General features: G+C 37.1%; 1 protein-coding gene across 1 annotated transcript; it reads right to left on the bottom strand.

Annotated features, from left to right (window-relative positions):
• Positions 1 to 5,009: 5,009 nt before the first annotated feature.
• Positions 5,010 to 15,654, bottom strand: LOC139128659 (B-cell receptor CD22-like). Its single transcript, XM_070694394.1, has 13 exons — positions 15,633 to 15,654; positions 14,806 to 15,069; positions 14,277 to 14,540; positions 13,467 to 13,730; positions 12,892 to 13,155; positions 11,182 to 11,445; positions 10,546 to 10,809; positions 9,490 to 9,795; positions 8,103 to 8,387; positions 7,606 to 7,701; positions 6,829 to 6,847; positions 6,016 to 6,111; positions 5,010 to 5,302 (listed from the first exon to the last, which is right to left on the bottom strand). The coding sequence occupies exons 1-12, from the start codon at positions 15,652 to 15,654 to the stop codon at positions 6,030 to 6,032; spliced, it is 2,394 nt and encodes a 797-aa protein (XP_070550495.1). The 3' UTR covers positions 5,010 to 5,302; positions 6,016 to 6,029.
• Between the last annotated feature and the right edge of the window lie 128 nt (positions 15,655 to 15,782).

Raw genomic sequence — 15,782 nt, 5'->3', positions numbered from 1 at the left:
CTATTTCTCACGTCACCATAAATTCAACCGGATAAAAGGGGAACAAAACATAAAATTTATGTTCCAAATAAATGTTTGACAAGGCCTGAGTCCAATTAGTATTATTCAACATGAAAAATTTATTCATCTTACGAGTAATTAAAATCGAACACACCGTGATATTTAATTATAAATTACTTGTTTTATTCCATTTTATATTATTGATACTCGTACAATAAGCATGCACATTAACATGTTTAACCTTTGTAACTTTTTTAAAGTAATTTCTTTTTTTTGTTTTAGTTGAAATACTTGAAAATTTAACGCTGATTATATGGAAAAACTTGTGTATATAAATATTGATAAAAACATTATATAATCATGAATACTTCATTTCAAATAACGGATACTTATATGTATTGCTTATATGCTTACAATAAATGCGTTAAAACGTTGAATTGTTTTGGTAATGTTATTTCTGTACAGTTTAGATAAAATGGTCAAATTCAAGTTTCTGAATAAATACATCAAATTTTTAAAACGTCTGCCAAAACTTAAAAATGTCCTAGTTTTTTTCAACATTTATGGCGTATATACATATACATAATATCTGAACAAGTAATTTCAGAACACATGCAAAAAACACTCAGTTTTCTTGGCTACTCTGGCTGTCTGAATCTGAATACATTACTCGCCGTCGTTTCCTCTCTCGGCTTCCTTCACTTTACACGTTCAGCGAAACATGAAATGTTTCTCCTGTAATATCGCAATCGCTTAAAATCGCAGTCGAACCTAGAATTCGGGACATTTCTACTTTTCCGTGTGCTTATGTTCCTGCATTTGTAGTTTGATGTAATTTGATGACGTGGCAACAGCATTACTACTGCTAGAAAAACTCGAATTCGTTTTGGACGACATTACCTTCATTTCGGTTCCCCTTGGTATCGCATAGAATGTGTGACACAGCGAACTGTTGTTGGTCTGATAATTTTCAGTAGTTGTTGACGGACTTCACATTCTTGCGTGCACGTTTTTGCATCGTGTGTGTCGGCGGCACCATTTCATTATTTAACTTTTGAAGCATATATTTTCTAGCGCTGGTGTTGGTCAGTTTCTTATTGAGGTCAGACAACTTCCAGTTGACATATTCTTCATAATGTTACCGATAGTATTGGGTCCCATAGCTTGACGTTTAAACCAAGTCTTCTCTGTCGGTGATTTCGGGTTATTGTCCTTTATAGCCAGATAGAATGGTGTTTCTGGACTGTTAAAATCTCCTGGTCTCAGTGCTCTGTAATGGTTGTACAACGCTACGGGACAGCGCCCAATATCTGTAGGGTATTCGTACATTTGAGGTCTCACTGCGCGGACATCGTTTACATTTTAACCGGTTCGCGTCTTCGTTTGATGTTCTGTGATCATTTCAAGAAACTCTCTGCCCTCCCGATCGCGTTTGAGCTGAACATCACCCCAACACAGCCAACGATGTTCCGTAAACAGCTCCCATACCGAAATGTAGCATGTTGTGCAGCGAAAGGGTGTGAAACTGACTATGGTGTGCACGGTCCGAGTTGGTGTGCTTCGTATAGGTGATTTATGTCATAATCGGTTTATGCGTCCGCTTTGTTCGGGAGGTTGCCTTTGCCTTGTTTTTTCAGTTCCTTCTTTTTCGCCTTCAGTTTCTCGCGGGCCATGAAGAATTCGGCGCCCAGTGTTAATGACGACTCGTACTTCTCCCAGCGGAGATGTCTTTCGAGGCTATCAAGCATGCAACGTAAATATGAGGGTTCATATTCGGAGCCATCTTCCTTGCGGACAACGCAGAGAAACCTACCAACAAGCGGATCGAGTTCGGCGGGAGGAATGTCTTTGATTTGTCTATCATCATTATTTTTGATCAGAAATTGCTTAAATAGTGAGATTTGATCAGAAACAAACCTGTCTAGCTCGCTCGGCAGGGGACAACTCCGCAAATCGACCGGATCTTCCAGCGTCGGCCGCCGACGTACCTGGCCTCGGTGTATCCATGACGGGACCTTCGTACCGTTAGTCGCTAACAGTCTGCACCGCTGAACGAGTGAATTCTTCGTCAGCATTAATATCCTCCTCGACAAACAGTCGGTAGGTTCCCAGAGGTCTATATTGGTATTTCAGCACAAAAGTTCGGTCGTCCTTAGAAAATACGTCGCCTACATTGAACATTACAGCACGTGCACAATAAACAAGGCAGCTGTCAACCCGTCGTCTACGCTAATGAATTATTCATAGCTTTGTAGTTCTGTTTGTATATAACGCACGTTCCTATAGGCTCAACAGTGCACGGACGTATCACAACTAGAGCATTACTGACCAATCGAAAAGCATGCCTTACAAACTAATCTGTGTCGAGCAATAATACAGGGTGTTGGAACAATTTGATCCCACACTTTTGTTCCCACACTCCCACTGGCCAGGGAATTGACAATTTATTAATCCTTTATTCTTCGGAAAGATAAAAAAAGTCTCGCGTTGTTCTACAGACTCAGTATTGTCGAAAGACCTTTGATGTCTGTAAAAACAAACAAACGCGTCTGTTTGTTTGTCAATCGTGGTCAATTCAAATTCCGTGCAACAAGCCGCTTCTTCCACAGCTTTACACGGGCACTTGAATCTGCGTATACGAAAACAAAAGTTACAACGTTAAGTACCCAACAGGTACCGAAACAGCAACTACAGCAACTATTCTTCATCAAAACTATAAACAGACACAGAACCGAAGATATGGTTTTTTTCTGCTTTCTTTTTCCAAGCAAAGCAGACAAAAACCACGCATCTGATTAATATCATTGATAAAGGTAAAACATCTAGGACTCGGATAAAAAGAAACAAAATAAATAATATAGGTAACAAAAAAACCCAAGAAATATAAATTATGTGGATAGGCTGTTTGTGCTCTCTGTGGCAGATAAACCATACTTGGGGTCAAATGAACATCAGCATCAGCACTATTACCATCTTCATCTTCATCAACATCAACATCATTATCATCATCATCATCATCATCATCATCAATAACAACAACATCATCATCATCATCATCATCTGCAGTAGTAGCAGCATTATCAACAATTTCACTACCATCGTTGTTATCATCTTCATCATCAACAACAACAGCACATCAGTATCATAATCATAAATTTTGATAATGCAAAGCAAACTTCTGAACTGAAGGAAATGACACTTTTGATTCGTTACATATATCATCACTACTTCCATTGCATCATCATCATCATCATCATCATCATCATCATCATCATTATCGTCATTATCATCATCATCATCATCATCATCATCATCGTCATCATCATCGTCGTCGTCGTCGTCGTCGTCCTCGCTATCATCATCATATTTGATAAAACACAGCATATTATTTCATACGTGACATATATTAAAATATTATTTATTTAAAATCATATCTAAACAGGAAAACCCATAACTTAATAAGATATTTGTAACATTCTTTAAACGTGTTAGTCAGCAGATTGGTATAAGTTATGATATATTGCAAGGTACAAAATCACTGTCATGAAATAATGTCAATAAATGACTATAAACCATTGGCAAAATACAAAAATCAGAGTTTGAGTCATCGTATGTTCATAAACAAAACTACAATATTGCCAAATGTTTTGCATATACTTGTACGATCAAAAGTGTACTGGTTTGGAGGCTATGTGATGTGAACTTCCCCTAAATTATACAACTGACAACAATCTGACATGAATCTAATTCTTAAATGATAATCAGACGCTGTACAACTCAAACAAAGGAAGTGAAACGAATTAGTATTTTGAAAACAAGGAATACACCGTGCAAACTATGTACAATCCAATTGTTATTATGCGATTATATAAGGTTGCAACACGTGCGTGGTTGCAGATTGGTTGATATGAATTTTTCGGTGCGAAATAAAAGTTACTATTACATGTGTACATGTCCTGTACATGTGTATACTTAACAGAGTGCTTATAGTGAAGAAGTATTTTGTAACCCATCCTCTTCCCTTATCGACGTCAGTACCATATCCATATAGGATGTTAGCACCAAATGTAATCCAGGTAAACTGCACTTGACTGTTCAAAGCGGCAGTCTCCAATGACTGTTTTGCGCATTGGAAGTTGTTCACAATGAATGTTTTCGTGAATTTTGGCCTTGGTTCATTTGGTTGGTCCTTTCAAACTTGTGCACAAGTAGTCAATTGGATCATAGATGAAGCTGATAAAACAACTTGCCCCTTTAATGACGTTTTGGGGATATATTATTAGAGATTAATAATTTTCACATGATTTGTTAAATATTTTGCCGATGACATTTGCATGAGCAGTAAGCTTACACCTTGCTCCATCACTTATACAAAGTGGTTTTACACTACCTGTTATTTCGAGGTAGATTGCAATTCTCCTATTATTGCATTAGTGTGAAGTTTACTGTAGTGTTATATTTCATAATTCAATCTGAGTGCAAGCATTCACTGAAATCTTTATAATGACCGAAATTGTTTCAAAACTATCCTCCTGTTTGACTAATTCGTCCTTGAATGGTCAATTTTACAGTTGAAAATAGACAGAGTGGTGTATTATATTATATGACACATATAGATTCGAAAAAATTAAATACCCATATTAGACCAAACTCTAATGTACATATGTGATCTTGATCATCCTGAAAATGATGTTATTTTTATTTTTGCCCCTCCCTAGTAGCCTTCAAATATGATATGTATGGATGGATGTATGTGAATGTATATGTATGTGTGTGTATGAGAGCTTATAATAGACGAGCCCGACAGAAGCATTAATAGGTCCAACATAATGAAATGCTAATGAACTCCCTGCCGCTTAAAGCCCCCACTCAATTATCAGATTTATCTAATATAAATATATGTACTTGATAAAATATTCAATGGAAAACAAAAGAATGACAAACTGTTAATGAGCTATTGACACATTTACTAATGCGAGAACCTGGGATTGGGAAGGGCGCCTTTAAAGGCACTTTTTGCGGTCCCTGGGATCGCCTTTGTTTTAGTTTTTAAGAGGATTAAGGAGGTGCGATAGCCTTTTGTTTTCCATTGGAATTTTAATCTGTTGGGTCAATTGTTTGATGAGACAATCTGGTGCCATCACAGGGGCCGCTTAACAGCAGTTCAGGCCTCATGGCGTGATTGCTTCATCATCGATCGTTTCCTGTGGCGTTTTCTATTGATATAGTGTCTCCAGAGCCCGCTGCGTTATCCCAGTAGAGTGAGTACATGTTAAGCCATCGGGTTTCTCGCTCTGATGTACTGTCACAAAGAAGGAAACGCAAGAGAAAAAAAAGAAATAAAATCCTTTGTGAGTAGTAGGAATCAGTTCAATACTGTTGTTCTCAAATTCCAAGCGATCCATGGTCGTGCTAAATGACAGTCTTTCTTCATGAATAATATGCACCGTTATTAATTAATGATGTGGCTGACATGGTGTTACGTGATTTCAGTCTGCCCGGCGACAATGTCGCAATGCTCACCTAAATCATTTGTCAGCAGCGACAACAACGGACACACGTTTTTCGAACTGAATTCTGTTAAGCCCCTAGACAAACAGTAACAGGTCTGACGCAACACATCAACCCGATGGTGCGTTTTTAAGTGGAATGCTCATGACGACATGCCGATTTCGATGACAATATCTTACCACTGAATCCCCCCCCCCAAAAAAAAGAAAAAATGTTAGTAAAACACGGCACATCTATTCTGTGGTTTTTTATTGTGATGAATCGTTCACAGTGAAAGTGGCATGTGATGGAAAAAATAATGTTTAAATGGGTTGCATAATTAACTCTATTGTATATGTACCAGATACAATTACTCTTTTATACAATTATTTTTTACGACGCCTCAGAAAAATCATATTTGCAAGACCTAAAATAGATGATCGAATTTTAAGATTAAAGAGTTTTCATAGTATTCCAGAAAGTGTAAGTCTTTGTTCAGAATCAAACTGCCTGATTTCCGTTTACCTGTATAAAATCTTTTAATAGCGCATTTCAACCGTGCCAACAAAGTGTTTATTCCCTGCATCTGGGTGGATGTAGAAGTGATTTTCATAGGGCACCCTGTAAGACGAATGTAAAAATTATGCGCTGGACACTTGGAAGCATCTCCTTGCCTAACATTTGCAAATGGAAACATGGGCAACATAAAAGCATGGTTGTTACAGCACAATCTCCTTGAAATATCACTACGGCTGTAACTCTTACCAAACTTCAAGAGTTTTGATTCTAACGTCGATATCCTTCAGACATCTATGATTATCAGCATTTACTTGATATAACGAATCGGATTACTATTTGCACATCAATCTCTCTCAAAACATTTCGGTTCTACCAAATGTTTCTTCATCGCACTACTTAAGTAGATCGCGCCTCGGGGATAGATATTCGGAATTTCAAACATTTGCATTTCTTTTCTAAACTACCACTTGTGGGGGCTCATTTTGAAGCTCTCGGTGAAAGACAAACATTCACCGGCTTAGTTTTTTGATAGTCGTAAACTTTCTTGTTTTCTCTAAAGAGTTACCACAGGGATGTTGGCATTTTGAATTTCAAATATCGGTAAATCTTGAGTAATTTGTTTCTCTAGTACTAAAATTTGCACTAAAACTAAAGTTTTATGCTCGATTTTGAGAAGTAACGGTTGAAAGATTCCTAAAGGAAAGTTTGAGAAAAGGTTATGTCTTTCACTTTTAAGGCGCGATCTACCTTATAAACTGAATATTTCAGTATAATTGAATTAGGCAACTATCACATTTAAACCGAATGTTCTTTACTTACTGTTTGATTTGTAATTTCCCTGCGGGAAAAAAGAAAATATTGAAACAAAGTGAATATGGCAATGTCATTTGTAAGTACAGCACGGTTGAACGTCAATACTAGCATTCCCCACACCTAAGGACAACCATTTCTAATAAAAGGCTTAAAGGATGTACTACTTCGCCTAGGCACCGTCCCACCGTGGGTGGAGGGACGGTGGCCTAGGTATTTTCTTCAGTCGTGACATAAGTACGGCTTGATGGGGAAGATCCTTATCGAAGTTTAAACAAATGTATGGATTGTCTGTCTGAGAGCATACTAATGAACGTTAAAATAGTGCTACTTAATTTGTTGTTCATCATCAGGACAAACTCTTTATTAATGCTATGAAATCAAATGAATCAGATGTTATGCTCAGTCTGTGTAATTTTGTTTACAGAGCTCTTAAACTTAGAGAAAGAGCTAGTGGAATTGCTGAAATTTGCTGACATGTTATCAAGTCAAACCTGTTTTAAATTAACTCTTTGTATGCAATTACAAAGTATATACTGACATGTTATTCCTGTACTTATCACATCTTTGTAGCTTACATTTATTTGTATTTTAATACTTAATTTATCCCCTTTGCATATGGGCCGGTGGCCTTGGAATGCAAATAAAACCTAACCTTCTAACCTTCTTCTTCTATTCTTGGCCACGATCGGCACGCAACCTACAAACTGAAACGGTGAGTAACTTAGAGAGAGAAAGATATAACTGACCTAATCGTAGTAACTCAGAGAGACAGATGTTACTTACCTGATCGTAGCGCCTTTACAACCACGAAAGTTATTATGAGTATGGACAGTATTATAATTGGAACTACAGCGAGTATCACCAGGGTATAGTTGAGTGCTTTATTGGGTGAATAAGCAAATTTAAATTAGTGAACGGAGAGAGATAAGCCTGAATAAAATACACACTTCCGTACCCACATACATACATACATACATACATACATACATACATACATACATACATACATACATACATACATACATACATACACACACACACATACTTACATACATACATACATACATACATACATACATACATACATACATACATACATACATACATACATACATACATACATACATACATACATACATACATACATACATACATACATACATACATACATACATACATACATACATACATACATACATACATACATACATACATACATACATACATACATACTCTTGAAAATAACAACAAATTTCTTAAATTATTCGATATTTTCTTACGTTCTTTAAGGGCATCTTTCTCGACCGGTGTTGTTATACTGACTCTAATTATAACTTGATCAATCCCGATATCGTTTTCTGCTCTGCAGATGTACTCCCCGGCATTGTCTTCAGTGACGGCTTGAATGACGTAAGTACTGCTATCTGTTCCCACATCGAGGGTTTTGCCGGCTTTCATCCACGTTATGTCAGCTCCCGGGTAAGCCTCTGCTGTGCAGGTGAGAGTTGCGCGTGATCCCTCCCTAACGAAGATGGTTTCGTCGGTAGTTGTGATGGTTGGTTTGTCTTTAAAGGGCAAACAACAAGTAGAGACATGCAAGTGTAGTTGTATCTTAACGATCAACAAGAGAATGATAGTTGTGCCCTATCATGCTAAAACTGGATATGGTTTTTCCTACACTATTTTTACTGTCATGGATATCCAAATCATCAGCAGTGTATCGGTGAATCCGATTGATTTAAACATCGTTTTCCAGTAGCTTGCATTAGGCGTCGGTAACCTACTCCGATCTTTGTAAAGGGACATCAGTTTTGGTGGGGGAGTGTGTGAAAGGAAATATGTGTGTAGGTGTCTGGGTAGTTATCATCTAGTTCCTGACGCTAATGGCCGCCTGATTGTCAAATTTTATGGCGTGTAAAATCACATGTATTCTGATTGGAAACGCGTGTATTACAATGAGTAACACACTTGGTCACCACTCGGTGCAATAATCTACTTTGCAATATAGATACTTGCCTTGCTATTCTTACGTATCAATAGTTATTTTGCCGGTTCCGTGATGCAGTGCGCGCTAGGGTATACAAAGCGTTACTCATGCAACGTTGTATACGCAGGATATGTTACCTATAAAATACTATGGCAGTTAAACCCTGCCCTCTATTTTCATCGCCGATGGATACAATACACGAGGCCTTTTCTGGTATTGCAAATTTCTGTCATTAATGTATAACTAACCGTTATAACAGCACAAACATGCCAAGATTCCCCGGCACAAACGCTGTAGGTTCGAATCATTTCCATATGAAAATATACCTTACTTGAAGTGTGAACTGACTGTCAATCGGTGATTGCTCTAGAAATATCACGGGTGATGTCATATTCATAAACATTGTGATCTTTTGTTCTACTTGATCGGTAGTTTATTTACTCTCTGGGGAGTCATAAGCCGTTAATTCGGTAATTCGGAATTTTTCCGCTCTCAGGGGATTAGTTACCTACATGGTTTGTGCGGCCAATCCCCTCATGAATTTTGTTGCTTTGAGTGTGTATATGATGCTTATTACGGCAACAGCAATACATTGTGGGAAGACGGGAAAAAGGCTATGTATGCATTACTACTCTTTTCCTACTCTGGGGTAGAGTAACCGTGATGTATGGGGTACTCACAGTGAACGATCACCGATATTTCGTCAGATATTTCACTTTCCTCGCTGTTGTCCTCGAATCTTGTTTTGGTTTCACAGTAGTAGCTGCCGTTGTGCCAGCGCTGCGTGACCCCGAGGTCAAAGGTGTGGCTCGTGACCCCGTTCGGGCTTTCAGTGCTGTCGACCCGGTTCACCGTTTCATTCACGTGGAACAGCGTGATGGTATGTGGATCAGGTACCCCGTCAGTCACGGTACACCTAATCATGGTTTTGTTTACACCTTCTACGACTGCGCCGGATGGTCCATGGCTTTCTGTGACAGCTAAATCTGTTGACAATAACGGGAATAAACGTCCCATGAAATATGTATTTATCAATCGGAAATACTTTCTTGAACTCACAGCAAAATGCTCTAGGATGTTGACACAGTTATAATTTCTGCCTATTTTATTCCTGTTTCTCGACTAGTCTTGATCGTCGTAGCAGAAATGCTGTCGATTTACTTAACTAATAAAACGGGCAATGTTACTCATAATAAAGTCGTTATCAACAATCTATTGACAATCCATTGAATAACAAATTCCTGTGTATTCAACATTGCATTGTGGTTTATTGTAATGAAACTGAAATGGTATTTCTCATCATTTTGACACAATATCAGTGTCAAAGTCTGTACTTTATCATTCCTTCCGGGTCGACGGAGCACCTTAGAACAACAAATACCTCGGAGATCTGTTTCAATGCATGGCAAAGAGGTGATCTTACCCTGTCGGATAATTAAAACCTGCGTTTGCCTTTTGCAAATATTTTCCACTTATAACAATACGGTAAGTGTCTTCTCGCATCTGGATTTTTCAACGCTGAGCAAATCTCCACACATCAAATACTTTACATTGTTTTGTTTTCTGCACAGGAAATAAATCTACCGGTAGTTTGTCTCGTTTACTCTATTCCTAGTGGCTAATTCCGATTTTGTTTGCTCCAAGATTGGAAATTATTGAATCAATCAATGAAACTTTTGAGATATTCATAAATAAGGAAAAGTAAATCAGAGATGTAGTAAAATGTGAATCCATACATTCAACGCTCAATTCGGCTGTACTGTTTGATATTCCTGTGGTTCCATCGTACAAAGTGTTGCCAGCAATACACGTGTACAACCCAGAGTCAAGCCGGTTGACGTTCCCGATGGTATGGGTCAGATATGTAGACAGGACAGCGCCATCCTTGGTCCAGTTATGGAAAGTGACTTCCGGGTTGGAATCAATTTCACATTTCAAGGTTGCATTTCCACCTTCCTTAATTTTCACCAGTTTCTCATCAACAGTAACGTTTGGGAAATCTGTAAATTGAAAGTCAACATCAGACACATCATATTTACAAACACTGATCATAAAAGTATGTCTTTTTTGCTGTTAAATGCACTCCAATTACTTGGTATTATAAACTCCTTATTACACAAATCTCTTGAAGTAATTTGTGTTACATAACTCGCTGATTATAGCATAGAGCAGTGAAATTTCAAGCAAGGACATCTGTATACTATATATATATATATATATATATATATATATATATATATATATATATATATATATATATATATATATATATATATATATATATAGTTATATATATATAGTTATATATATATATATATATATATATATATATATATATATATATAATATTATATATAAATTTTCAGACGTACATTGAACACTTAGTTCCGTCCTATAGTATGCCACTCCTGTCGTTCCATCGTAGAACGTATTAACAGCAATGCACTCGTAGAGACCAGAATCGAGCCGTCGGGCATTTCCAATCGTAAGGTTTAAGCCTGTAGACACGATAACGCCATCTTTCGTCCAGTTGTGGACCGTCGCCTCCGGGTTTGACTCTATTCTACATGTTAATTTCGCTGTTTCTCCTTCCTTTATTTTCGATGCTTCGCTCTCTATGTTTACATCTGGTGTATCTGCAAATGTATTGCAATCCTTGTATCAACCAATCAATCCTTTGCAAGACATACATTTATATCTAATAGTCTGTGCCTATGCAAGCTTGCGAGTTTTTCCGTCTGCAAACCTGTCTGTATTAGTGTTTGTCTGTGTCAAACTATCTGTCTGTCTGTCTGTATGTCTATCTGTCTATTTTTCTATCTATCTATCTATCTATCTATCTATCTATCTATCTATCTATCTATCTATCTATCTATCTATCTATCTATCTATCTGTCTGTCTGTCTATCTGTCTGTCTGTCTGTCTGTCTATCTATCTATCTATCTATCTATCTATCTATCTATCTATCTATCTATCTATCTATCTATCTATCTATCTATCTACCTACCTACCTACCTACCTACCTATCTATCTATCTATCTATCTATCTATCTATCTATCTATCTATCTATCTATCTATCTATCTATCTCTCTGTCTGTCTGTCTGTCTGTCTGTCTGTCTGTCTGTCTGTCTGTCTGTCTGTCTGTCTATCTATCTATCTATCTATCTATCTATCTATCTATCTATCTATCTATCTATCTATCTACCTACCTACCTACCTACCTACCTACCTACCTACCTTTCTATCTATCTATCTATCTATCTATCTATCTATCTATCTATCTATCTATCTATCTATCTATCTATCTATCTATCTATCTATCTATCTATCTATCTATCTATCTATCTATCTATCTATCTATCTATCTATCTATCTATCTATCTATCTATCTATCTATCTATCTATCTATCTATCTATCTATCTATCTATCTCTGTCTGCCTGCCTGTCTATCTGTCTGTCTGTCTGTCTGTCTTTTCCTCTTCTGTCTTCTTCTGTCTGTCCGTCTTTTGTTCAGTCTGTCTCAGATAACAGTTGGCTGAAGAACATGTGCGAAACAATGCCATAAAGGCTTACCAAGTAAAATTTCTTACTGGCTTTGCATATCCTTTTACAAAAAATGTACTGATACTGGTCCCTCATAGCGTGTAATATTTGTATTGTTAAAATACTATGGCATAATTGGAAGGGGCAAGAATAAGTTATTATTCAAATAAGAGCCAAAGTAATGAAATAGTTCATAAGACTTGAATATAACAGAGGCAACGGCGGGAATCATTCCACTTTTGCATCGTATTTTGATCTCTTAGAAAAATATGAAATTCGAAATTCGTATTTAGTATAGTCCTCTTCAGCATAAAATTTCGTGATAACTATTTCACCGCACATCCTTCTGAAAGGATTTAAACATTGACCAAGGTTTTCTGCTAAGTAGTGTTTGCAATATACCGAAAGTAAACATTTTTGTTTGTCTTACATTTGTTCCGAATCCTGAATGAATTAAAACACTCAATGTATAAACATCCAATTACACGAGCCAAAAGTGACTATAGACAGTATGATGTGATATTTTGATACATACACTGAACATCCAATTCGGCCATTGAGGATGACATCCCTGTCGTCCCATCGGATAACGTATTACCAGCGATGCACTGATAAAAGCCAGAATCAAGTCGATTGGCATCAAAGATAGTGAAGTTAAGCTCTGTAGACAGGACAACGCCATCTTTCGTCCAGTTGTGGTAGGTTATTTTAGGGTTGGAATTAATTTCGCATTTCAAGGTTGCATTTTCACCTTCCTTTACTGTTACTATTTTGTTTGCAACCGCTACATTCGGGAAATCTGTAGATAGAAAATTCAGCAATTGATATTTTAAAATGCTTTTCAGTTTTTCAAAGCTTCTTTAGTTATATCTGATAGTAATCAATAACGATTAAATCTTAGGAAAATTCAGTTTCATGTGATGACTTTCCTACCCGAGCACCGATTTTCTTTAAAGCACAGTTAAAATTGTATCTTGGTATATCATCGCTAAGCTAAACTTCATTGTCTAAATCTCTGTTTCTCTTCTCCATTTAGTCATCCGATGGATTTAATATATGCAGAAGTGTCGTATTGAACAAAATATCCTTAGTAATATTTTCTACACATACATTCAACATTGAGCTCAGTTACGTTGTTTCCAATTCCTGTAGTTCCATCGTAGAACGTATTAACAGCAATGCACTCGTAGTGACCAGAATCGAGCCAAGTAGCATTTTCGATAGTGTAGTTCAGCTCTGTAGACACGACAACGCCATCTTTGGTCCAGTTGTGGTAAGTTGCTGCTGGATTTGCCTCAATTCGGCAAAATAACGTCGCTGTTTCTCCTTCCTTTATTGAGAATTCTTCGTTGTCGATGTAAACCACTGGAGTATCTAGAAATGCATTGTGATGCTTATATTTATCATTCCAGGTAAGACTTAAACAACACACTTAAAAATTGTGTGTCTCTCGGTCAGTCTACATGTCTACCTGTCTGTGTGCCAGTTATATCTGATGGCCGTTTTGAATACGCGAGTAATTAGTGTCAATAGGAGGGAAACAATACATAAGGTACACTAAATAAACTTTCTATGCTAATTTTTATAACCTGATGGACTACATCTATCGACCCTGTTTCCTCATAGCATATATTTGAAAGGGTCATGGCAAGTATGAAGCGAAAAAGAATGTTTAATAATACACATAACAGTCAATCCAATAATATCGTTCTTAATACCAAAGAATATGACCTAGACAGCGGCCGGAAACATCACATTTTTTGTTGTTGATTGTTTTTGATCTATGAGAAAAATGCGAAACCCTAATTAAATAATTCCACAAAGCTGTGATATATATTCAGGAGTTCTACATGTATTTATAAATATGCTAAAAAATATTCTAATATGGATTAAGTTTTCTGCAAAGAAATGTTTACATACACTGAACATCCAATTCGACCATGGAGGATGACATTCCAGTCCTTCCATCGGATAGTGTATTGCCAGCAATGCACTGGTAGAAGCCAGAAATAAGTCGATTGGCATCAAAGATAGTGTAGTTAAGCTCTGTAGACAGGACCACGCCCTCTTTCGTCCAGTTGTGGTAGGTTACTTCAGGGTTGGAATTAATTTCGCATTTCAAGGTTGCATTCTCACCTTCCTTTACTGTTACTTTTTCGTGGACAACCGCAACGTTCGGGAAATCTGTAAATATAAAATTCACCATTTGATATTTTAAAATACTTGCATTTTCTTCAAAGCTTCTTTATTGTAGTAATAAGTGACGATCATTTTATAAACTTCAGTTTCGTGTCATGACTTTCCTGCCCGAACATCGATTTTTGTTCAAGCTAAAAGTCATATTCTTAATCATTTTTTTTTCGGTTCTCCTCATAGTCATCCATGAATAAATATATGCAGAAGTGTCGTAAGGAACAAAAATATCCTTAGTAATGTTTACTACACATACCTTCAACACTGAGCTCAGTTACGTTGTTTCCCATCCCTGTCGTTCCATCGTAGAATGTATTAACAGCAATGCACTCGTAGTGACCAGAATCGACCCAGGTGGCATTTTCGATGGTGTAGTTCAGCTCTGTAGACACGACAACGCCATTTTTCGTCCAGTTGTGGTAAGTTGCCGCTGGATTTGCTTCAACTTTGCAAATTAAGGACACTCTTTCTCCTTTCTTTATTGAGAATTCTTCGTTGTCGATGCTAACCTCTGGGGGATCTGGAAATGCATTGTAATGCTTATATTTATCAATTCCATGTAAGACTTAAAACAACACACTTAAAAATTAATATTGTTTGTCTCTCCGTCAGTCTGCATGTCTACCTGTCTGTGTGCCAGTTCTAGCTGAAGACTGGTTGGAAAACGCCAGTAATGACATGTAAATAGGACGGAAACAATACATACGGTACACTAAGCAAACTTGCTAGGCTAATTTGTATGTCCTGATGGAGCATGTCTGTTGACCCCGTCCCCTCATGGCATATATTTGAAAAGGTTATGGCAAGTATGAAGCGAAAAGATTGTTTAGTAATACACATAACAGTCAATCCAATAATATCGTTCTTAATACCAGAGAATATGACCTAGACAGCGGCCGGAAATATCAATTTTATTTTGTTTTTGATTGTTTTTGATCTATGAGAAAAAATGCGAAACCCTAATTTAATAATTCCAGGAACCATCTGTAATATATATTCAGGAGTACTACATTGTACTTATAAATATGCTCCACAAAATATTCTGATATGGATTAAGTTTTCTGCACAGAAATTTTTACATACACTGAACATCCAATGCGACCATGGAGGATGACATTCCAGTCCTTCCATCGGATAGTGTATTACCAGCGATGCACTGGTAGAAGCCAGAATAAAGTCGATTGGCATCAAAGATAGTGTAGTTAAGCTCTGTAGACAGGACCACGCCATCTT

Source organism: Ptychodera flava, unplaced genomic scaffold (assembly GCF_041260155.1).
Source record: "Ptychodera flava strain L36383 unplaced genomic scaffold, AS_Pfla_20210202 Scaffold_63__1_contigs__length_709137_pilon, whole genome shotgun sequence".
Classification (NCBI taxonomy): domain Eukaryota; kingdom Metazoa; phylum Hemichordata; class Enteropneusta; family Ptychoderidae; genus Ptychodera; species Ptychodera flava.
Note: the sequence above shows the minus strand (reverse complement) of the source record. Positions and strands in the feature narration are given on the sequence as shown.